Source organism: Caenorhabditis remanei, chromosome I (assembly GCF_010183535.1).
Source record: "Caenorhabditis remanei strain PX506 chromosome I, whole genome shotgun sequence".
Classification (NCBI taxonomy): Eukaryota; Metazoa; Nematoda; class Chromadorea; order Rhabditida; family Rhabditidae; genus Caenorhabditis; species Caenorhabditis remanei.
The window spans coordinates 8,809,947-8,834,591 of record NC_071328.1 but is presented as its reverse complement, the minus strand read 5'-3'; the positions used below and the strand labels follow the sequence as shown (position 1 = coordinate 8,834,591).

Here is a 24,645-nt window from a genome sequence, read left to right as displayed (position 1 = left end):
ACTTTTTCATGGGAAGTTTAACCTTTCAAACGAACAGTATCTTCTTGATTTATTTTTAACCTACTCCGTCTTATTTCAACGAAACAAGAACCAAACAATCGTGATTGATGGAAAAATGTATGTTTGACCTCGATTACTCTATTTGGCAGCAGGAAAATCAAGACATTTGTAGTAACTGAAAGATGTGGCCGCGTGGCGCAATGGATAACGCGTCTGCCTACGGAGCAGAAGATTGTAGGTTCGAATCCTGCCGTGGTCGAAAATATTTTTCTCACATGGAACTCTAAACTCTCTTTTTGTATTCGAAAAAAGCATACTTGTCCCGGGCCGGGCCGGGCCGATTTCCAAATTTTCACCGGCCCGGCCCCGCCCGGCCCGGGTGAAGCGATTTTTTTCGAAAAACATGTTTTTTTCAGCATTAATTTTTGAAGAAGTGGTTTTGGGGCATTTTCTGCAAAAATTCGACTGAATTTATGATTTTTATTAGTTCTACAGTGAATTTAGTGATAGAAAAGCCCTCGAAAATTATTTTTGGGGTACAAAAATTAAAAAAAAAATTTCCACCCGGGCCGTCACATGACAAGTATGGAAAAAAGTTTTTTAAAAAATGGACAGGTTTATTATATGGGAAAATAGATGACATAGAAAAACGAATACACGTAACAGAATCATGATAAAATAAACTTTTTCATGACTTAACATTTTCTTTTCATATAAAATTCAGAGAAGTTTCTTCCTGATGTTTACTCACAAAGAGATCTCACACAGACGGACTGCCCTCATCTTTGTGAACGTTGTAATTGTCGGTTCGTGTCGAACAGAAATATGCCAAAAGCAGGAGAAGAATAAGGAAAATAAGACAAGTGACAAGAGCAATTAGACCAATTACAATTAATGTTTCATTGGTCGAAGGGCTATCTGGGTCAGCAAGGAAATCGTCGTCTTCTGGAGATGGTTCCGATGAAGAAATCGGATTCGATGGGGATGAAGATGAGTTCTTGGATGCTGTCTGTTTACGGCGTTCTTCACGTTCACGTTGTTCATCTGAAATGTTTTAATTTTAAAGGTTTTAGTAACTGAAAAAACAATGATGATTGAGAACTACCGACTGCGCAACGAATCGAAAAAGCAACCAACTCCTCCGAAGAAGCCAAGCCATGTCTCTACAACTTTTTTTTGAAATTACCTTGATCTACATCCAGTTGATCGAAATTCAAAATTGGTTTCACAATAACTCCTCCATGAAGCCATGGCTTTGATTTTCCTTCGGGTCGTCTTGGGACTAATGTAGTTGTTTCTGGAACACTTTCACTAGTTGTCTCAAACATTTCAGTTGAAGTTGTTTCCACCCCAAAAAGAGTTGAAGTGTCGATTTCCAACGGCTCTTCACTATCCTGAAACATTGAAAATTACTGAATTTTACTTTTTTCAAGTCTCACTTGTAAATCTAAGTTGTCAGCAACATAGTTTGATCTGGTCGTACTATCATATCGATTAGAAGAATAATAGAAGTTCGGAGGTGTATTTTCCATGCTATCCTCCGAGAAAACCTTTCTCTTCTGAGTTGTTGTTTCGATTCGAATCAGTTCTTCATTCTCTTCGTCTCTAATTATATTTGGAGGTGTCAAATTCAAAAGTTGATCAGGAGTCGTCACTTCAACCAACTCTTCTTCTCCATAATCCACTTCTTCAGATTTCGAAGAAATTCTAGACTCAATCGAAACAACACTAATCGTTGGATGTGTTGTATTCTCGTTATCGTGATATTCTTCATCATAATGATGGTCTGTGTAATCTTGATATTCAGTGTTGTGATCTGGATCATCTTCATTTCTTGTCATGTCGCTGTGGTCTGGAGTGTTGATATCAGGTTTCTGATCTGTGGTAGGTATGGAGAGTTGAGTGGTCGAGTGGATATCTGGAGTATGAGGTTTCTGACTCTACTGAGGTTTTTCATGACCTACCTTCCAGATCATTCTCATCTTTTTCTTCGTGTGATTCTTCATCTAATTTGTTGACCAAACTATCCAAATCATCATGCTCATTGTTTTCTTTCTCATGATGTTCTTCTATTTTCTCAACTATCCCCTCACTCGATTCCTTTTCTTCTGTTATATCAGTAGTCTCTTTCTCCGTTGACGAAATCAATTCATCGAGAAGTGTAGTGAACTCCTGAAAAGAGAAATTTCCCGTTTCCAACTCACTCCTATGTGTCTAACCTCCTGCTTAATCGTTTCCAGTGTACCCAAGATTGGTGTAACAGAATGAGATGATGAAGTCGTGGATTCAGAAGTATATGATTCAGATGACATCGCCTCGGAAGATGTCGTAGACTCTGTTGGCATTGTAGACGTCATTGTTACTTCTGAATCATCTTCCATATCGTTGACAATAGTTGTCAACTCTTCCTGGAAATAAAAATGATATTCAGATGTCTGTATGTCTGTATTTCCAAATGTCCTTACCTCATAATCTTCATCATCGTCAATCCGTCTGCGTCTCTCCTCTTCCAGTTTTCTTTCTTCGTCTTCTCGTTCTCTCTTCTCTGCATCTTTCACAAAATCATAAATTTGACAACTATCCAAATCTTCATCATCAAACAAATCATCGTCCATTGGCAATACGAAACTCAAGAAATAATCTCTGAAATAAAAAATAACACAATTGGAATGACAAAAACTCGGCATACCTGAAATTGAGTCGTTTGAATATCTTTCTTCCGTCGGGACAGAATGTATTCACATGGTTTTCCAAACAAATTGTTGTCAAATGCAAGAATCGGCATTCATCATGACGAGGAGTCGTACTTAAATCAGATTCAGCTCTCAGTCGAGTCGCTTCATTCAAGAACGAGCTACATCTCATTGTTAGAAATGAGTGATGTTTACTGATACATTTCAATGTTGGCTCCATATCTGAAAATATCAAAATACAGCTGATCGATTGAAAGATCAGAAGGGTTCAGATGAAGTAGAGCATCCAAAACTCAACAATAAATACTATTATTGATCCAATCTTTCTCAAACTCTTACCTGACAGTACGAATTTGCACTTATTCCTAACATGTTTTGCAAATATCGCATGTTTCTCGGACTTTGGACACTTTTTCATACAGTCCAAGTTGTCGTAGAGCCTCCTGAAATACCAAGTTCGAGATTTTGGAGTTCACAGAAAAAAAAAACAAACCAGCAGACATCTTTCATGCTCTCCAGTGGTCGTTGTCTTTCGAAAAGAGTTTGTATTCTGAAAATTACTTTTTGAGAAATAACAAAAGAAAACGAACCGTTCGTCATCGTATCCTATCCGACTCAATGATCGTTGATTTAACCGCACACATCGATCCTCGCAACTATTCTGAAATCACGCTTGCCGTATTTTTAAGATAAAATCTCTAAATTTTCGAGATATATATTCTAGATGCCTGTTCCAATTACCTGTGCAGAGATAGCAGTAGTCGTGGTTAAAACGAGAAGAAGTGAGAGACGAAGCATATTGTTTTGATGGAGTCTCAGTCGTGGAAGAGAAGGAGCATTCTGTAAAAGAAAATTAACAATTTTGGGTTGGAAAAGGAGAAAAAGCCAGACGAAAAAGTGCAAAAACTGCAAGTGAGAATAGGAATTGAGTCAATTGACCTGGAAACAGAAGAGGGTAAAAATGAAAAAAAGAGGAGTGAAGAAGAACAACAAAAAAACAAAATGTGTTAGGTTTGACCGGGGGAATAGATGAAAATTTAAAATTCATTGGACCGAGTCCTCCTTCTCTATTCCTTTTTTTCACATTTTGTCTAACTCGGTTGACTCAAAAAAAGAAACACTGAAATGAAAAAAGAAGAAGAAATTCTGGAAGAAAACATGAAATGAGTCTCCAAGGACAGTGACATATGTGGGACATGTCACATTCTGGGAGGGGTCGGAAAAATATGAATGGGGATGGGGCGAAATGGAACAAAAGTGTCATACGGATACTTTGGAACAGTGGATTGAATGGGAAAGGACGAAGACGAATGAGAAAGAGAGGAGAATGTCAGAAAAATTATATGACAAATTTGTGTTCTTCTTTTGCAAAATAGAGAGTGAGGAAAACGTTCCAAAAGAGAAAAATGACTAGAAAATGAGAAAATTATTGTTAGAGACCTATGTCAGAAAACAAAAACGAGATCCAATATACGACCGTGAGCAGAGGAGCAATAACTTCTAGAAGATCTACAGAAGGTTATTCGAATGTTCCAGATACCGTAAATACTGTATTATAACGGCACCTGTAATAGAACGGCACCTGTATTATAACGGCACCCCATCTCTACTCAGAATCCCTTAAAATGTTTATCAGGGGATTTTTTCTCGGTTCTGATTAGAAGCAACGTGTTTGGTCACTTCTAGATCAGCAAATAGAAAGTCCAAAAAGGTTTTTTGTTCAATTTTAATGAGTTTCCGAAACCACAAAATTTCTCTCGGAGGCAGTTGAAAAATATAACGGCATGCCGTTATCTTTACTATTAACAAACGCAAACGGCTGTATGTTTGTGTGTCTGTCGCCGATCCTACCGCCCTTCCTACTGAACCGATTTTCGTCAAATTTGGACCAAAATATCAAACATTTTCTCTTAATGATGCCCGTCTATTTTTTTGGTTAGAATAGGTCTCGACTGGGTCACTAGGTGAAAAAACGTGGTTTTCAAGCCTTTCAGTGGCTTTTGTTTCCGAAATAGGGAAATAGGAGTTCACGGGGGAGATAATTATAGGTCTCTCTGTATTTCCTGAGTACGGGAGCATAAAGGCCACAATAATTTTTCTGAATTTTGCAGACCACGTGAGGCCAGTGAGGTTTTTTTCACCACGTGTTTCCCACTTTCTTGTTCATTACGAATTATTCTGCTTGCCACGGAATATGAATTCCAACGAAGGGACGCCCAGAAGCTTGCTCTCACCCCGCGCCTTGGGTTAGGACCCTGGAAGTAGCGATTACCTTAAAACATTGACACCCTGGAGCTTGCTCTCGCCCCGCCCCTAAGCTCAGCACCCTGGAAGTAGCGATTACCTTAAAACATGGACACCCTGGAGCTTGCTCTCGCCCCGCCCCTAAGCTCAGCACCCTGGAAGTAGTGATTACCTTAAAACATGGACACCCTGGAGCTTGCTTTCGCTCCGCCCCTAGGCTCAGCACCCTGGAAGTAGTGATTACCTTAAAACAGGGAAACCCTGGAGCTTGCTCTCGTCCCGCCTCTTGGCTGACGAGCCCCGGAAGTAGCGATCATCTTTAAATAGGGACCCTCGGAAGCTTTCTCTTCCCTCCTACTCTCTTTTTTATCTATTTGTATACTTCAATTTAGTGAACTCAATAATTGCTCGCTCAAAATTTTGCTTCAAATGTAACAACGGGATAACTGAGCAAACCAGTGAATCGATTATGAGAAAATAATGTTGCTTGAATTTGTTTAGTTATGAATTTTATGATCTTAAAACCCCGGTTTGGTATCGGGAAACATTGTCTATCATGCAAAATTCTTGGAAATGAAAAAAAATATTCGAAGTGTTTTGCGGGTCTCACGTATATTATTTTAATTATAATTTTTATTTCAAACTTGGCCGTTATGCTCCCGTACTCGGGAATTACGGGTGCGCTAATTATAGAACATTTTCATTCTTCAAATGAATTCATTTCTTCAAATTTTCAACACGGGTGGTGTAGAAAAAGAGGTTGAGCAGCCGATAGGCTGCGTTAACCGACTGGTAATACAGTATTTACGGTAATTGATTAGCAGTAATGCAACCTTGGAAAATGCATTGATTCCTACGTGTTCTTCCAGTGAGTTACGCTCTTGTTGACATTACCCAGTTTTATACTTGGATGAGATCTAAAAGAGAAGAACTAATTATCGTGCATGATATCGAAACTTTGTATATCAAAATCTGGAACAATAGGAAACAAGTGACCGAAAACCTCAGCACTGCCATCTCATTAGGATAAAAGTATATTGAAAGAGTGAGAATGATGAATAAGAAAATACTTTTTACTTACCTCATTTTTATAATAATTTCGGAGAGCTACAAAACGAAGGCAATCAGAAAAAAATAATTCATCCCCCACAAACACAAAAACTACATGATTATTCTGATGATGAATCATCTGGAAACCTTCGAAATCTAGGAATTCGCGGATAGACCGGAAAGCGTTTAGTCGAGGTTGTGAACTGTGAGATTAATTGGGGATTCGAGTTTCCGAGTATTGCGAAACTAATAACGGAATATCAATTGTCTAGACTATCCTAACAGATAAAAGCTGTTAGGACTCTAGTCAACGTAAGTCTAAGAACTCAAATGGAATAGAAGTCTTTCCATGTTCGGAACTCAAGTTCGCAAGTTCTTGTTACCACGGCGAGAGATCCGAAGCTGTTGGACCTTTGTCAAAAAATTAAGAAATCCAAAATCAGTGGACAAAAGAATTCCTTCGGCCACTAAACGTTCTTATGTCCTCCCACATATTTCAAAACGAATAGCTATACACATATCACATAAAAATTTCAAAAAGAAATCGCCGAAAACTTTTTATCCTTCTTTCTCCACTTCGTCCGATATGAAAAAGGTGTCAGTTGTGCCATTGGAGCTCACGGGATATGGTTTTTTCTTCTTTCTCCGAGTTGTTGTTTTCTTTCGGATGAAAAGTTTCAATGAGAATCATGATCAGAGGAGGAATCCATGTGAACGGAAGGAATGAATGAATGAAAAAGTTGCGGAGAGATAATAAAAAAGTGGAGAGAAAGATGTGGATCTGGGTAGAGAGATGATGCCTTTTTGATGACCACATGAAAATAAAAGTTTGGAGAGAAAGTAGGAGGAGTTTATTGGCGAAGAAGAGCACGTAGTTTTTTGATATAAAAAAAGTTAATGAGCAAGGATCAGGAATCCAGAATCACGTTTAATTGAAAAAATGAGAAGAGATGTTCGGAGAAGATTAGGGATCTTACGATAGCGAAGTGCGATATCTTTAGTTAAACAGGTCGGATTTTTTGCTGTGTTGGAGAGATATTGAGAGTGTTTAGGCAGCAGGAAACGAAAACATGTATACTTTTGAAATATTCGAACAGAAGTACAAAATGACAGTAATTGGATTCCTCTTCTTGTCAGAATGTTCGTGTCACTCAACTCATTGTAGGAACATGAGAAATAGAATGATACTGGAACAGATTTAAAAAAAACAGAAAAAAAAAACAAAACTGAGTGATGAGGAGTTGACATTTCAAGTGTACTAATGAAATTGGATATTATAGTTATAGCTAACAGGAAAAGTTCAAAGTGAACACATCAGAAACTAAAGCGGGACATAAAAATAGATGTTAGATTCCTTCTGGAGTGGGTGAAATCTATCTCGGTTTTTGGACTATTGAGAACTACATAATTGAAGATGTTTTTTGAATCTTCACGCGAAAACAGACTCAGAAAGCTTCATTTAAGTTGAATATTGATCAAAATGAATCTGAACTTGATGGTTTGCCTATTCAAAACTTGTCAAACCTTTATTTTTCGGAAGCGTACATATCGGAAAAGGGATACCGTTTTTAACTCGCGATCCAAAGTTATTTCAAGACAGACTTATTCGAAATGAATTTCTGAAAAGCGGTAGCCTTGAAAAGAGATACATCAGCTCTAATTTGAGTTAGTCAGGTAAAGAAAAGAAAATATTGTGAAATGACAACATTTATGTCCATTTATGAATGAGAGTTTCTCTAAACCGTTCTCGCCATCAATTAGTCTAAAACTATCAAAGTGATACATCTTCAGAGCATCACTCATCATAAACATCAACAAACCGCACTCATTTCACTCAAAAACAACACTATCTCTCTCGATATTTTTTCGTTTTCTTTTACTCGAAACTAGTACGAAACATGAGATTAGAGAGGATCCGGTGGTCTCTTTTCTCACCTTTTCTTTTGTTACAAATTGCAAAAAAGAAGATAAAAATGAGAGAAAACATGAGTTTTACTATAATGATAGTAATCTCAAAAACAGTTGAGCAGCCACAAAAAATCGTTTGTCGTGGAAACAAACAGCTGGTCATGAAGATGTAAAATAGGTAATAGAAGAAGAAGAAACCGGAAGAAAATGAGAAACAGAGAAGAAATTGGAAAAGAAGAACAGAAGTTTTTTGGAGAAGAGGAAGAAGTAACGTTGAAGGAAAAAGGATTATAAGAAGAACGGGGTTAGGGTCTAAACATTTTTAGAAATGGAAAGAGAAAAGGTTTTGAAAACAGAAGAAAAGAAACACAAAGAGTCCTGTCTGGAAATATTGAACTGGGATTCTATCACTGTTCTAACAATTCTGTCGTACACTAATAAAAAAACAAAGTCGAGAAAACGAGCTGCCTTTTTTTGAAATGAGGAACAAAATTGAGGAAATTATGGTCAATATCGAACCCATTTTTAGGTTGTTTTTTGTTATCGCTAATCAAAATTGAGTTCAAAATCAAGGATGAAAATGTGAAAAAGCCATTCGGAAAATTAGCGAAACTCTATCAGTACAAACTCCCAACTCGGAAATGAACCAAGTTTTGGAACTCTTTTTTGATTGAATCATGTGTTGAGGAGGTTTATAGGGCTGGTGGACCCAAACCACCTCAATGAGTGAGAGAGACAGTGACTTAGGAAACAAGACAACATTTAATACAAACGGTTTATTATCGTACTCCCAAAGGTCGAGCACCTTGGTTAGAGAGTTCTTGGATCCGGTGCCATTGTTGCAGTTGTTGGGAGCACGTCCTCTTGATGGTGTAGAACTTCCGGTATGCGAGTAACTTCTGACGGTCGATCGGTGGATGGCTAACTTCCGATACTAATTGATTGCAAATCAATAGCTTACATCGACAGTGACACGTAGCAAAGGTCATCCAGATGTGGGTATGTCGCACGTGTCACTCGGTTAGTGGGTTTAACCTTTGAGGGTAACAATAAGTTCACCGTTGTATATTTTAATAATAACGTAATAAAGTCTACGAGTTAGACGATACCAGTTGTGGAAATAATGATGGAGTATTATTTCCACGACACTGGGGGGAGGGAATAGAACTTCCATAGTGGTAGCGTAATGGAAGTTCGTCCCATTTTCTCTCAATAATAGAGTTTTTCTCGACAAGACGAGGGTTAGGCTGGTATCAAGATGGAATTGTCGAAGTAATCGATAGAATCGATTGTGACTGGATTTGATTTGCTTTTCTTTCTTCCATTTGAGTTGGCCTTTTTCTTGATATTATGCACAAGATCACGAGTTGATCAGATACTTGTATACTCCGTAGTTGATAGTAGGTTTTCGGCTATTGATGACTGCAATATCCGAGCCTTTTACTGATTTTGGGAGGTCCCTTTATCGGAGAACACTTGCGGAAGTTGATCTGTAGCCTTCCTTGTCAGGTGCAAAGTGCTCCTGGTCCGTCTATCTTTCTTCTTTGCTGTTCCACTACTTTGGGCCCTTTCATGAGACAACAAATCGGATTGACTTTCGAAACCATCCTCAGAATGTCATCAGTGCGATGTTTCGGTGGAGTTTTCCAGGTGCCATGATGTGAGCTATACGATACATCCCCTGGATCTTCGCTGCCCGAGTTCTGACTGTTTTGAGTATCATCGCACCGTGATTATCACCGATTGTGTATTGTTTGTTTATCATACAATTTATGATATCTTAGTGTTTTGACCAAGTGTCATTGTGCTCTTCTCTTGCTGTGGAACAATAATATTGCATCCAGTTCATGTTCACGAATTAAACGTTGTTAAGCTTCAGTATGACCTCGATGGGCTATTTTAAAGTCGGATAGACCAAATCGTGACATCGAGCATTTGTTTTTCGTAGCTAGGCTCGGTTATTTCCAAGTTGACATTCATCGTTTCTACGAATCAGGACGATTTCCTTTGTTTGGTGTTTTCATTCCAGTAAGGTATAATCCGATGAGTACTGATTGAATTTAGGCGCTTTGCGTAGTTGAGTGGGTATAATTGTTGAACAACGTTGTGTTCCGGTTTGATAGAACCACAATTGGTTTGAACTGGAAAGGTGCACAGTTCTTTTTTTGTTGTTGCCTCGTCCGTAAGCCGATGACAACTTTGATGATCGACCATGCAAGTCTTACAGCTGCGTAGATCGGATGCTTGCTGTGTCGTCGTTGTCGCGGAAATTCCACGTTTCGCTTTTGGCCAAATTCACCAGTGAATGACTGTCGAGATTTTCAAGTTGGAAGACATCCAAGATGTTGTCGTAGTCCAGATTGCATATTGTAGATGATGTACAGAAGCTACCTTCGATTAGGTGCGATGGGTGTTGTGCCACGATTCAGGCTAATTCAATGCGATCATTGATATAATGAATAGATTATAGTTATTCATGATGGGTAGGTACGAGACTTTTTCTTCAGAGAGAATGACCATACAGATTTAGTTGTGGTGGTTCATTTTGAAGGTCTGTTTCACGATCAGAAACTTCTCTCGTCTCGCTAGGACAACGTCTACGATATGACGCCCTACCAGTGAACCGCATGTTGCCACTCGTTCGGATCCTACCCGAACCCATACAGCCACGTGTTGAGCAACAATTTTGCTATACGATAGCTTTCTTCGAATAAGAGTGATGTATCCTTCGAGTAAGGCGATCAGAAGTTTGATTTGAATATACCGTGCTCACGTTCGAATAACGCGGCTTTAGTTGAATTGGTTCCGAGCCCTGCATTCTCTCACCCCACCAAAGTTCGACTAATTCCCGGTCGATGCACCATGTTGAGGAGGTTTATAGGGCTGGTGGACCCAAACCACCTCAATGAGTGAGAGAGACAGTGACTTAGGAAACAAGACAACATTTAATACAAACGGTTTATTATCGTACTCCCAAAGGTCGAGCACCTTGGTTAGAGAGTTCTTGGATCCGGTGCCATTGTTGCAGTTGTTGGGAGCACGTCCTCTTGATGGTGTAGAACTTCCGGTATGCGAGTAACTTCTGACGGTCGATCGGTGGATGGCTAACTTCCGATACTAATTGATTGCAAATCAATAGCTTACATCGACAGTGACACGTAGCAAAGGTCATCCAGATGTGGGTATGTCGCACGTGTCACTCGGTTAGTGGGTTTAACCTTTGAGGGTAACAATAAGTTCACCGTTGTATATTTTAATAATAACGTAATAAAGTCTACGAGTTAGACGATACCAGTTGTGGAAATAATGATGGAGTATTATTTCCACGACATCATGACTAGAAATCTAATTTTAAATATATACAGAAAGTCAAAATTCAGAAAAAAAAGTGGTCATAGTGGTATCTGGGCGGCAAAAATGACAAAACGCTGATGATGAAGGGACTTGTGGAACGGGGGAAGAGAAGAGATATCTCTTTCTTTTTTTTCAATTCTTCATCTTCTTCTCTTGCTTATTTTCATATCACTAGTCAACACTTTAGTCTGTCAACTGCAATGTTTGTGTGGTCCTTTCGAGCTCTTTTTCTGATTTTTGAGAATTTGGGAATTAGTTAGCAACTCCGGAAAGAAAGAAAAAGAAAAGAAAAGAGTGGGAAGTGGAGAAAAATAAACAAATATAGAAAAAGAGAATAAAAAACATGAATTGAATTTACCAAATGAGCAACTTTTATAAATAACTAGAAACTGGGAAAAATTGATTGAAACCGGAGGGTGAGACGAAATTAAAAGTACCAGAATAGATTGAAACTTCCCGATAAAGAAAACAGTGTACACAAATAATCTGGATAGTACTGAAAAATAACACGAGTAGTTACTGTGGTTCTATTTTCTCCAGTTATCTCTAATATCCAGAAGTCACATCGAATAAGATTCATCTGATGAATAAGCTGTGAACTCTGACCTATTCTCCTCATCCACCCTCTGCCCATTGCTCTTATATGAATCTAATTTTCCTGTTCTGCAAGCAACAGAAGTATTTCGATGAAGAAGAAGACCTCTTCTTTTACTTTTTCATTTCATTATGCAGAAATGATACGTCAGATGACGACCTCTTTCTGATGACATTTCTCAATTTAGAAAGGATGTGTGCTCTCTTTCAGGAGGTGTGCGTTTACTCAGATTCTTTGTTCATTTTGGAATATTAGAGAAGGGGAAAACGAATGGAAACATTTCAGGATTCCAGGAAATAACTTTTCAAGATCTGGGAGCATGCAACTAGAGAGTCCAATAAATTATGATCGAACAGTTTGTGAATTAAAAACTTGGACTTCCGGACAAACTGATATGCAAAAGGATTTCACTGATTCCAAAAAATGCCTTTATGATGTTGAAAATCAAGTAAAAAAGAGTACATAAGCCAGTTGTATACATTCATATTTTCCTCCTTTTTCCGTCCTCATCCTTCTTCTCTTTTTCTTTTCCGTTCTCGGTGGTCATGTCTTTTCGAATAGAATACGTAATTACAGACTAAAAGTAAGAAGATGAATCTATTGCCCCACCGGATTTATGTTTGGCATTTTTGATGGATTCTCGGATGATAGATGCAACCAAAAAGTTGGTTTTCGAGATGAGAAAAGAAAATAGAGTTTTTGCAAACAAGGGAATGTTTTTGGAAAGAAAAATGACAAGAAAAGAACGGTTCTGGGAAATCACCAACTATTTCAATGGGCATGACACATACCAATTAGATAATAAAAAGTAGAACATTTGCAAAGTAAAACAAGAGATTTCTGCAACTGAAAAGTGTTTCGGAACGTGTTTCTCTCTTTCTCTTTCAAATAAATTCTCTGCGTTTCTTCATCTCAAATACTCATTTTCTCGAATTGTCGAATCTTATACGGCTCACGGAGCACAAGAGAAATTCAGAAAATAGTGAGAACAAACTCATATCCAGTCACCTCTCCTCCTTTTAAAATTGGCTTTCTTTTGGCTCATTTCATTTCATTTCAAAATTCCTCAACTTTTTCCGCATGGATTCGCCTTTTCGAGTACGAGAAAAGGTTAACCGGGAGGGGAGAAAACGACGTTGAACTGAGGGAGAAATATGACGATGGGTCAGAAAATGTGGGCGAAAAGAAGAAGAAAGACATTGAGCAATAAAAAGTGCAAAGTGTTTTGGAGAACAGGTGGAAGGAACATTTTTGGATGAGGGAGATGCAAATAAGATGAAGTTTCAGTTTATTGTGGCATCTCATAATTTGGCTTCTCTCTTTTAAAGTAAAACTTGTTGAGCACCCGGATGACTTATACAAATACTCTCTGAGCTACAATAAAACCCTTGTCTTCTGTTTTAGTTCGATTAAAAAACATTTATAAGCTATCATAGTTTTTCTAAATGTTTGCACATACATATACGGTCTTTCGTCAAAAATTACGAGAGTTAAAAAAGTGAGTGACATAATCATCCACAGTACCTTCCAAATTCCACGTGACCCGTTCCCATTCCCTCGTTCCAATATCCACGTGGTCCACCTTCCAAAAACTCGAAGGGAAAACCAATTCAGTCTTCGTATTTTTGCTAAAATGCGCTGGTCTTCGGTTGTCCTGGCGCTGTTGGCTACAACTCAAATTGTCAGCTGTGATCCTTTGGAGAAGTCGGAAAATGAGCGACGATTCCAAGATTGTGGAAAAAAGATGGCATGTTAGTGAAAGGACACATCAGCATATTCTCAGAGAATAATTTTGTATTTCCAGCAAAAGTGTACATGGGAAGGGACGCTCAACAATCAGAAGCTCCTTGGTCTGTCTTATTTTTTCTTTTCAAGAAAGATAGAAAACATGCAACAACTTGTACTGGTACCATTGTTTCACCTCGTCATGTTCTCATCGCCACTCATTGTTTTGCCTTGTTAAATGAAGGTCAATGGGAAATTGAAGGAAAACAATTGGATCGGAAACATTGCGAACAAGAGTAGGTTCACCAGAAGCAACAATTAAAATCAATTTCGATTCCAGTGATTACCTTATCACGGATGACAATATTCTCGAGAGAATCCAGATTCAATCAGACGGGAAAGCAGTTGCTCGGCATCCTGAAAAAGTGACATTAGTGAAAGCATGTATAAACAGATCAGCTGTCAAAACTGCAAACAAGTACACCAATGTGACACATCAGTACTATGTTGACGATTTCGCTATTATTGATTTATATAACGATTTGCCCTTAAACACAATGCAACAAGTATGTGTAGCAAGTGAGTGTTTTGAAAATGATATAAATTGTCGAAAAAAATCGAAAAATGGACTTTCAGGTAGTGAATCTGAAAACGCAGTGGACACGGAACTCGACTATTTCGGTTACGGATTGAATCGTAGGAATCATTAGACACATTATCAAAACTCTCGTTTTAATTTTCAGCTCCGGAAGATAAAGGTTATGATCAAGCACCGGATAACACTGGAGTTCTGAGACAAGAGACGGTTAAAGTTATTGATAAACCAATGGAAGACTATTACTTTTTAGCCAAAGATCCAAATTCAATAACAGTTGCTTGTACGGTGAGTCTGAAAAAGCTTGCAACCGTCTATGAGTTGAAATTGATAGCCAGTTCTGTTCGAAATAGAATCTGGTTTCGTCTATTTCAGTCATAAAGCTATGAATCCAAACCCAGCAATAGATGAAACTCATTTTATAATTTATCCAATGAAATTTCGTGTTTCAGGGTGATAGTGGTGGTGGAGCAGTAAAAGATGTAAACGGTCAGAAAACAATTGTTGGAGTTTTGTCTCAAAGTAAGCATTATTTGTTTTCGATAGTCAATTTAACAAGTTTCCAGCAAACTGTGCCCATCCTAAATATAGAAACGATGAGGCTATGGAGCAATATGCATCGGTTGGATATTACAATGAAGACGTTTGTAGATTAACTGGAATATGCGCTGATGATCAACAATACGACAAGTATCACAGCGGTTATACTAAGAAACCGTAAGTCTGAAACATCTTCAAAATCTAACCGTTATTTTTCAGAAAGCCACCGCGTCCAACTGAATCTCCAGTTATTCCACAACGACCAGTCGGAGGAGTAGCAGTAGATCCAAACGGAACACCTGGAAAGTATGTCGATGTGATTCTCATTTTCGCTCTAATGATTACTTGCATTATTTGATAGATATTATTGTCCGATCCACAAATAAAAGTTCATGAATTTATTTACTGCGCTTGACAGTTAAATTCTCAGTTATCCCCAATAAAACAAGCCATGGGAGTATTTCTTTATTCACTCCAGTGTCCAAAAGAAATTGCGAATCAGTCAATTTCCTTGCGAAATTTTAAAAACTGTTGAAAATTGTATCTCGAAACACTAAAGGGAATATTCTTTTTCAGGTCTCCTGCTCCAAGAAACCAAGAAGCGACAGAGGAATCGATCGACCCCACTCAAGATGCTCCAGAAGATCAAAGCTCGTTGAAAGTAGATCCAAATGGAGCAAACAGTGGATACTTTCATACGATTCTTGCTTTGGTTTCTGTATTTGTGATGCTTTGATAACTGATAACCGTAATAAAACCACTTAGTATTCAACTTGTGTCTATTAAACTTTCATGAAGTTAGACCAATTTGTCTCGAAAGAAATTACCAAAATCTGGGATTTCGATTTCATTCGTTCTGAACTAGACTCGGCTACTTCCCGCAACAGTTACGCAGCATTCACAGCTTTTGCAACAGTTACGCGACAAGATTGCAACAGTTCCACAGCAATTAGGAAAAATCAGAACATATGCAACAGTTACACAGCTTTCACGTCACTGCGACTGATGGTTCCCTTGTTTTTGAGGCATGCACCAGTTGTGCAACAATCTCACAACAGTCGCGCAGCAACTGTATATTCGCTCTTATGCAAATTAGACTTTGCATGCATTTTTCTTTTTTTCCAATGATTATTTATTGTCTATTTGACATGTTTTATCATTTTTCGGACTTATTTTTACTCTATTTTTTGAAAATATTATTTTTCAGAAGAAGAATGTGTCTGGATGGCAGAAACGAGTCAGAGAGAGCAGCTGGTCAACATAATTCGCCTATTCGATAAAAAATTTGGACTTTTGAAGCGTTTTCAGTAAGAGATGATCTAAAAATGTGAGTTGTTTTCCAACCGAATTTCATTGAAGTATTTTTTTCAGTTCTAAAGTAGATGAGCTTGAGGCACCGGACGTCTACAGATAGTAGGAACTTGGAAACTTCACCGACTGTCGGCCACCATGGAATTTCAATGACGTTTCTAAGTTTTTTTGTTTTCGCTTTTATTTTTTTTTTATTTTATACTTCTAAAATAAATATTAATAGTTATTTCTGTTATTCTGTTCACACACTACTGATTAGAAACGAGAAGTAATGAGCGCATGCAGCACGCCGGCAGCACTGATGCAACAACTGTGCAGCATTCATGCAACACTTGTGCGCCTCTGACGCAGCAGGAGTAAACTCTACGAATAACTGCTGCGTTAGTGCTGCACAACTGTAGCGGAAAGTAGCCGAGGAACACGGATGTTCGAAAAATCAATTTGTTATCTATCCTCTCAATCGCACCTCTTTCAGCCCATTATATATATTTTCCACCTCTTCCTCTTGATTTAAATAACTAATTACACACTTCTCCTCTCTTTGTTTTTCTGTTTTTTCTCTCAACTCCTATTTACTTTTTTTTTCTGTCTAATTTTTTATGCTTATTCATTAAAAAACGACCCTCTTTTTCACTTTCCATCGTGTATATATTCCTCCATTTTCAGATATTTTTGCTCACTTTCCTCTTCTTTTTCTTCCGGTTTTTTTCACATCTGGTGTCAGAGCAGAAGAAGAAGGCGTAATATAATAAAATCTGAAATAGCACTGCCTTTTTTTTTCTTGGAGTCACAAGCATACATGCCACTTTTTTGTTGTTCCTTTTTCAGTTTTCAGCTTTGTTTTTTTGTAGTTCTCGAGGATTTTGAAAAATTTGTACGGGAAATTTAACACTGGTTTCGTGAGAGAACACAGACAAATATGCAACGATTTATTCTTGATTTCTATTTTCATAACTCAAAAGATTATGTCTCAAAAAAAAATTAGCAGAGAGCTGATTCTAATAAGTGCATTGGATTAAACTTTTGGATCATCAAGATTTAATTTTTTGATATTTAATTTTAGTTTGGAAGCCTCTTTCCTCTTCTTGCATCTCCTTGTTATGACACTTATCAGTTTATCACTTCTTATTTTTAATCTTTTTGCACATTTTCTTTTTTGGTTTTATATGTTTTACTGCTCCGCTATTAGAAATCATTCAAATGAAGAGATGTGATAATTTATTGAGATGTGATAACTTAATTGAAAAATAATAATTGATACGGTTCTGATTTGAAAAGAATGAGATCCCAGATTTTCTCAACGCTCTTCTGTCGTTTTCTGAGTTTCCCAAGAAATCAAGATTCGAAAATTCGAAGGATTCCCATGCCCTTCTTTCTTCTTTTTCTCTTTGTTCCTTCCTTTTATTTCCTCTTTTTTCTTCTATTGCTCTTTTCATTTTCTTCTCATTTTTCCAGTCTTCTTGCTCTTTTTCTTGCCTAATTACACTCTTCCTTCCAACGTCTCCAGAGACAATTCTTCGTTTCCACTTCTTCGTTTTCTCACTTTTTTGATGGATGAGAAGCCAAACTTCTCGCCATCCATTCCATCACTTTTTGTCCTTTTTTGTCCCATTTTTCTCCTAAAAACGCTCCACTTTTCTCACTTTTTTGAGTGCCGTCCGCGTTTTGTGAAGAAGTTGAATTTTATGGAGAGAAACGGAGTGTATGCATTCGCAATTTGCTTGATTTTCACCTGTTTTCTTGTTTTTTTTCCATGCATTTTTTAATATTTTTCTTTTCGGAAGTCTCCTGTGACAAGTTTTTGAGTTGTGACGTGGCAAAAAAACTGAATATAAGAAGTTATATACATTTTATTCAATATGATTTATAGACAAACTTGTTGTTCATAGAAAACATATCAATCAAATCTATATAGTTGTAGTTTTAGTTTTCACTCATTTGTTTCAGTTTTTCTCAAATCAGACGCCGGAATAATTCGGAACAGAAAAAAAAACGGAAAAACTGTCAAAAAAGCACTCTTCTAGACCTTATTTCCTTTATTTCAACATATTTTTCCTCTCCGAAAAAGACTCGGGCAATATAAATTTGTGATGCAAACATGGTGAAGAGTGGCCGGAAACATTCAAAGAACTCCGTACATCTCTCTATAAATGTCTTCTTTTTTCGCTGCTTTTTTTATATGAACCATCCTTTTTCCGGTTTTTTTTCTTAGGAAATCTTACTAGAAAATTTGACGAAAATATAGTTTTTTAACGGAAAGCTAATATTTTTTGACTTTTTTCAGGAGAAATTGCGATTTTCACAAGAAATTTAGAAGTTAACTTTCAAAAAAAGAAGTTCCAAAGCTTTGTTCTCTTCGAACATTTTTTTCTTCCGAGCAACCAATAAAAATTTTAAATTTATGACCGTACGTTTTCTTTTTTTTTCTTTTTCTAGCCCTCTTTAACAAATAGTCGGCCATAAAAACTTGAAAAAACGGCAAAAGAAAAGAAGGAAAAGGGAATGCTCCTTTTTTGTTTTTGAGGAAGTTTTTGTTGTTTTTGGTATTTGTATTTGGTGTCGGACCCCTACTTGTGATCTTCAGAAGATGCTATTTTCTTACTTTTTTCCTTTTTTCTTCTCAGGAGAGCATACGACAAAATTAATGAAATTTCCTTCGTCGTGAGAAGATATGTGTTACTTGAAAATATACTTCTTCTACTTCTTTCTTGACCTCATCAAAAAGTTTTCTATTTTCTTTTTCCGACTTTTCATGTTTTGTTGTTATATTTGGACTCACAGACACACAAATATGTATGCATATATATGTTCAGATATTCTGATACAGGAAGATCAATAAAAACATCCAAGGAAGAAAAGGCAGAGCAGTCCTTCAGATACGATCATTCAAACAATAATATTTTCTAAACCGTTTTAGATATTAGAAGTCTGTGTAGACAGGTATCTAATAACTATTTTTCTGAAAATGTTCTTTTTAAAAGTCTTCACACAGACACACAGACAGACATCTGCAATTCTAGAGATTCAAAATTCTATAAAGAGCATCTAACACTCATCTTCACAGGGACCAATTCAATTGCTTCCTCTATGCTTTTTTGCTCTTTATCTTTTTTCCGTCCTCGTTATTTTCCATTACTCTCTTTCTCTTTCGCCTCTTTTTACTCGTTTCGGACCCTTCAAAAAGGGAAAAAAGAGTCGAGAAGGAACACAAACATGCCTTGTTTGCAGTTGATTCGTCGTCGGAAGAAGAAGAAAGAAGTGGAAAATGAGAGGATGAAGGGAGCTAAAAATGAAGAAGAAAACGAGAATGAAGAGGATGAACAAGTCGAAAGTTCATCAATTGGATGTTCTCCATTAACAAGAAGACGAAGAAAATCAGCCGCTGTCGGTGAGTTTTTTTCTCTTTTTGGAAGTGAAGATGTTTTGAAAAACACTGTGTTGTTGTGAATAAGAACCAGAACTATTTTCCATGTCTTACGTTAAGAAAAAAGAAGAAATCAAGCCACATGAATACGGTCGGCACAAAAGTTAGCAAAGATAAATTATTATGTATCTTCAACCAGAAACGGATTTGCAAATAATTTATAACAATCAATTTATAGTCTGCTCTGTCTCAGTTTATCAATTTTTAAACTATACCTTCTGAATTACAAATTTTAGCTTGCCAGGAAATTAATTTTGATCCATTCCATCGTGTTTCGCATGAAAATTAGGCCAAGTTTTTATTGGCTGTTCGACCGACTATACCCAGTATTTTTCTTTCTTGGAAATAACATGCACAATTTCCGAAGTTTAGCCGGCCCCAAACCTATCGGAACCCACAAAATTAACTAAAAAAAATCAGAAGATAAAAGTTGGCAAGTTTCCCTTTGAAAAATTCGAGTTTTGGACACCAAAAACTCTCTATCAGCATTTCTGAGAAAATTAATTGAGAAGGAATATCGAAACAATCCTTCTCTCCCTACTTGACTCTTTTTTTGTTACTGATGAAAATCTGAGAGAACCCAAAAACCACTGGAGCACGTCTTCAAGCCCTTCTTCCTTTTCCCCATATTCTTATTTCTTTTTCTCTGCGTCTGAAATGTCAGAAACAAATTAGTGTGCTCTTCCTCTCGCCGTTTTTTGACAGAAGAGAGGAGATTCGTCATTTTTATCTTTCATCAGAAGTGAATCTCAATTCTAAAGTTAGAGTATCTGAAATATTCTGTAACCTATGTTTTGTACATTTTCCCAGAAGTTTCCCTTCCAGATGGAAAAACATAAAAATGTTTGGATGAATGGTCAGAGCATCACTTTTAGAAAAGGGGGCGAAGAAAAACAATCACACCATCATCGTCCCCATTTTCCTCTCCAAACATTTTATTCCTTCCCTTTCCCACTTCATCCATATTTTGAATTGGGGGAACTTTTTCAAATTCTTGTTCTTTTTTCCAATGTTTCTCATAGATTCCAGTTTCGACAAAAAACAGTTTTATTAGAATGTGATTCACTTCATAATCTGCATATTTCACAGTTATGGATGTACCTGTGAGCATTAGATAAAAATGTTGGAAATTTTCAGAAGAGCTTTTTTTTTTAGAAAATTTAAATATGAACGGGTTAGTTGGTTATCAAAAAATATACCAGACTCGACGAATCTTTCACTTTTCCATGTTCATAACCTCTCTCTCTCTCCCGATTCTCTTGCCTTTCTTCTCAATATAATTTCAGTGAATGAGATTCTCGACTCTTGCCAGAATGTTCGTCGTGTTTCGTCGTCGTAAACGGCGGAAAGTCCGTCGAGAACCAACATTTCTTTCGTATCGCATCAGAAGTTTGTGACTTGATTTCAGAAAAAAAATCAGAAAATTAAAAAAAACAAATATTATCACAAAAATTCCAAAAATTGATGTTTCAGGAACTTCAACATCCGAAAAAACACACAATAATCACAGTCATCATTCTCCGCGGAAGTCACCTGGATTCCGATTTCGACGAATTTTTGACACTTTTACTTTTACCAGGTACAGGCGTTAATTCGAGACTGAAATACATTTAATTTATAAGATTTTTCCAGATCACTGAAACCACAGTACTCAGTTGAAAACAATGTAAGTTTTTCCTTTTTTAGCGCTCTTTGAAAAACCCAATACAGTAGCCTTTCGAAAGATGTATCACATTTTCGAGAGTACAGTTATTTCTTTACCGTAGTGAAGTTAATCCCTTGACTAGTTTGTATTTCATCCCCCCAAAGAACGAGAAATCAGCTATCCCTTATTTAGAAAATGTTTCTATTTCTTTCCAAAATTTCCGATCACATTCAGCACGATCCATCATTCCATTTTTCTTTCTTTTCCTACTTCATATTTTTCTCTAAAACCTCCTCACTTTTTATTCTCCAATTTTTTGATCATTTTTCGGAAATAAAACGAGGGTTTTTGTGTGCATCCTCTCACTCTCGAAACCACGAGAAAGGCAATAACGTTTTTGGTTTCTCTCCGAGAACGTTTTTCATTTTTCCACTTTTCGGAAAAATCAATTTCGAAGAAATGGTGAATCTGAATCTGAAAAGTATCGTTCGAAGGATCAACTCATCGAGTTCATCGTCTTCTTCTTCTAAATTAAAATATAGAAGTTTATCATCGACACTCGTGGTTAGTTATTTTAGTTGTACTCATTTGAATTTATAAGTATGAGAACCCCCTAAACAATCGAAATATCCCGATTTCATCGCTTCTAATGTGTTTTTCCCTATTTGAGAACGATGAAGAGGAGACTGATGAGACCCAGAAGTGTACAGAAGGAGAGGAAATGGATGTGGTCACTTTACTTCTCGATGTCAGGCTTAATAATGGAGAAGATCTTCCAGTCAAAGATGCATCAGGTTTGGAAACTCCTCATTCAGTTTTAATATTTCCAAACTTTTCAGGAAGTTCCGATCCTTATGTGAAATTCCGTTACAAGGAAAACATTGTCTATAAATCCGGAACAATATTCAAAAATTTGAATCCATCGTGGGATGAAGAATTCCAAATGATTGTTGATGACGTCACTTGCCCAGTTCGTTTGGAAGTTTTCGATTTCGATCGATTCTGTACGGATGATTTTATGGGTGCAGCCGAAGTTGACTTGTCGCAGGTCAAATGGTGCACGTACGTTTTTTTCTGTTGGCAATTTCAGAATTGTCTTCAAAACTACTGTTTTTTCTTATTTCAGATCAACAGACTTCCGAGTTGATCTTCTCGATGAAGTCAATCAATCAGCTGGAAAAGTTTCAATTTCTATCACAATTACACCGATGACTCAATTAGAAGTTCAACAATTTCAGCAGAAGGCCACGAAAGGAATATTAAGTACTTCTGAGAAGAAAAAGGAGCAAAGAGGTAAACTAATGACTGTTCGGTTGTATTTTTTGAAGTTTTTCCTGCGAATTTCTGAAAGTTCACGGATAGATTTACTTGACCCTTGAAGGCGATTTAAATGAGGATCAATTCATTTGTAAACTACTAGAATGGAACTGAAACCATGTGTATTCTCTCCAGATGGTCAGAACCCAATAATAGAAAATATCTCTTGTCCTAATCTACTCAATTTTCCAGCAAACAATACTCAAGACTGGGCTAAATTAGTGAATATCGTATTGGTTGAAGGAAAAGGAATTCGTGTTGATGAAAGGAATCCGGATGCATTTTGTAAATTCAAGTTGGGTCAAGAGAAGTATAAAACGAAAGTTTGTTCAAGTGCCGAACCGAGATGGATAGAACAATTTGATCTACACGTATTTGATACGGCAGATCAAATGTTGCAAATGGCTTGTATTGATAGAAATACCAATGCCATTATTGGAAGGTTAGCAGGAAACAATTATAACATTGTTGCAATTCGTTGTGGTGTCAGGAAGATTATCCTATTTTCAGGATTGGCATTGACTTGTCTACAGTATCCCTTGATGAAACTCTTCAACATTGGTATCACTTGGAAGGTGCTCCAGAAGACGCTCAAGTTCTTCTTTTAATTACTGTATCTGGTTCACATGGAGCTGGTGAAACTATTGAAACAGACGAGTTCAATTATAATGACATTAGGAATACACGAATTCAGAAATATGATATTTCGAACTCATTTAATGATATTGCTGATATTGGAACATTGACTGTGAAACGTTAGTTATCAGTCATTTTTTCACTATCTTCACACCTCTTTTTTTTTAGTTTTTGGAGCGGAAGACTTGGTTGCAAAGGACTTCGGAGGAAAGAGTGATCCATTTGCTGTGTTGGAATTAGTGAATACCAGAGTTCAAACGAATACAGTTTACAAGACATTGAGTCCAAGTTGGAACAAAATCTATACATTGTATGTCTAGAGGAACACTATTCAAACCAAACTCCTTTATTTTCAGTGCCGTGAAGGACATTCATACGTGTCTCCAAGTGACAATTTTTGATGAAGACCCAAATAATCGATTCGAGTTCTTGGGTCGTGTACAAATTCCCTTGAAATCAATTCGCAATTGTGAGAAAAGATGGTATGGATTGAAGGATGAGAAATTGAGAAAACGAGTGAAAGGAGAGGTTCTTCTCGAAATGGATGTCATCTGGAATCCAGTCAGAGCTGCAATTAGAACATTCAAACCGAAGGAAGTGAAGTACTTGAGTCAGGAACAGAAGTTCAAGGTTGGTTATCATTTTTGAGTGGAGCTTCCTGAACAACAACGATTTTTCAGGCTTCTCTCTTCAAAACATACTTTGGAGAGTTGAAAGAAGTTGTAAATGTCCTTGCCAGTTACAAGAATCAAGTGGAATATCTTCTTTCGTGGCACTCCAGACCGAAATCTTTGGCAGCTTATATTGTAAGTTGTTTTCTTAATAGACAAACAAGTATAGACTCCAGCAATTTAAAAAAGTTCCAGGTATTCATGGTATTTGTTTACTTCTTCCAAATCTTCTTCATTCCTCTCATGATCTTGTCCGTTTTCGGATATAACTTTGTGAAATCGAAGACCTCATCGGATGAAATTTCAAAGACTCCAAGACATTCTCTGAAAGGACAAAGAAGTGAAGAAGAAGATGAGAAGGTGGGGAGATTTCAATTGACTTCTTTCATACGAACTGTTTCAGACTGGAACTGGAATCCGTGATGCTTTCAATTCAGTCCAAGAAATCCTTCTCTCCGTTCAATCTTATCTCCATTTTGCAACTCAACTTCTTCAGAAAATCAAGAATACATTCAATTTCACTGATATCTGGTTATCAACTCTGGCCGTTATCGTCTTATCACTTGCCTTCGTTTTACTTTATTTCGTTCCTCTTCGTTGGATTATTATGGTTTGGGGAACCAATAAGTTCTCAAAAAAATTGAGAAATCCCAATTTTGTGGACAACAACGAGTTGTTGGATTATTTATCAAGGGTGCCTTCTAGAACTGAACTTGTGAGTTTTGAACTGGTATTTGGAAATTCAATTAATTGTTTTTTTTCAGCAAGAACAATCGAATGAACGTGTCCATCGACCAATAAATCTGTGATTTCTCCCTTGCTTCTTTCTATTTTCTTCTAGGAATCTTTCTTTTTGTGATATTTATTCATTTGCATTCCCACGTGATATTTTCTCTGTATCTGTAATTACACGTCTCCCTCGTTTTACTTTTAAAAA

The 24,645-nt window shown here is 37.0% G+C and overlaps 4 protein-coding genes across 4 annotated transcripts; 3 read left to right on the top strand and 1 right to left on the bottom strand.

The window, feature by feature from the left end:
• Nucleotides 1-760: 760 nt before the first annotated feature.
• Nucleotides 761-3,491, bottom strand: GCK72_001815 (uncharacterized protein; the record flags this gene model as incomplete). Its single annotated transcript, XM_053723139.1, has 10 exons — nucleotides 761-1,044; nucleotides 1,187-1,394; nucleotides 1,440-1,918; nucleotides 1,965-2,172; nucleotides 2,220-2,408; nucleotides 2,466-2,643; nucleotides 2,690-2,915; nucleotides 3,033-3,136; nucleotides 3,284-3,354; nucleotides 3,435-3,491. The coding sequence occupies 10 exons, from the start codon at nucleotides 3,489-3,491 to the stop codon at nucleotides 761-763; spliced, it is 2,004 nt and encodes a 667-aa protein (XP_053591784.1).
• A 9,986-nt stretch (nucleotides 3,492-13,477) lies between these two features.
• On the top strand, nucleotides 13,478-15,440 carry GCK72_001814 (uncharacterized protein; the record flags this gene model as incomplete). The annotated part of the gene is made up of 9 exons (XM_003114660.2): nucleotides 13,478-13,595; nucleotides 13,649-13,865; nucleotides 13,910-14,148; nucleotides 14,206-14,265; nucleotides 14,313-14,452; nucleotides 14,617-14,686; nucleotides 14,731-14,881; nucleotides 14,924-15,010; nucleotides 15,281-15,440. 9 exons carry the CDS (start codon nucleotides 13,478-13,480, stop codon nucleotides 15,438-15,440), a joined length of 1,242 nt encoding a protein of 413 aa, XP_003114708.2.
• A 3,788-nt stretch (nucleotides 15,441-19,228) lies between these two features.
• On the top strand, nucleotides 19,229-19,728 carry GCK72_001813 (uncharacterized protein; the record flags this gene model as incomplete). The annotated part of the gene is made up of 2 exons (XM_053723138.1): nucleotides 19,229-19,403; nucleotides 19,676-19,728. The coding sequence occupies 2 exons, from the start codon at nucleotides 19,229-19,231 to the stop codon at nucleotides 19,726-19,728; spliced, it is 228 nt and encodes a 75-aa protein (XP_053591783.1).
• Nucleotides 19,729-20,728: 1,000 nt separating this feature from the next.
• On the top strand, nucleotides 20,729-24,517 carry GCK72_001812 (uncharacterized protein; the record flags this gene model as incomplete). Its single annotated transcript, XM_053723137.1, has 14 exons — nucleotides 20,729-20,828; nucleotides 20,913-21,018; nucleotides 21,072-21,105; nucleotides 21,755-21,878; nucleotides 21,924-22,146; nucleotides 22,211-22,377; nucleotides 22,594-22,843; nucleotides 22,912-23,156; nucleotides 23,206-23,347; nucleotides 23,394-23,667; nucleotides 23,718-23,843; nucleotides 23,904-24,068; nucleotides 24,112-24,423; nucleotides 24,473-24,517. 14 exons carry the CDS (start codon nucleotides 20,729-20,731, stop codon nucleotides 24,515-24,517), a joined length of 2,313 nt encoding a protein of 770 aa, XP_053591782.1.
• Between the last annotated feature and the right edge of the window lie 128 nt (nucleotides 24,518-24,645).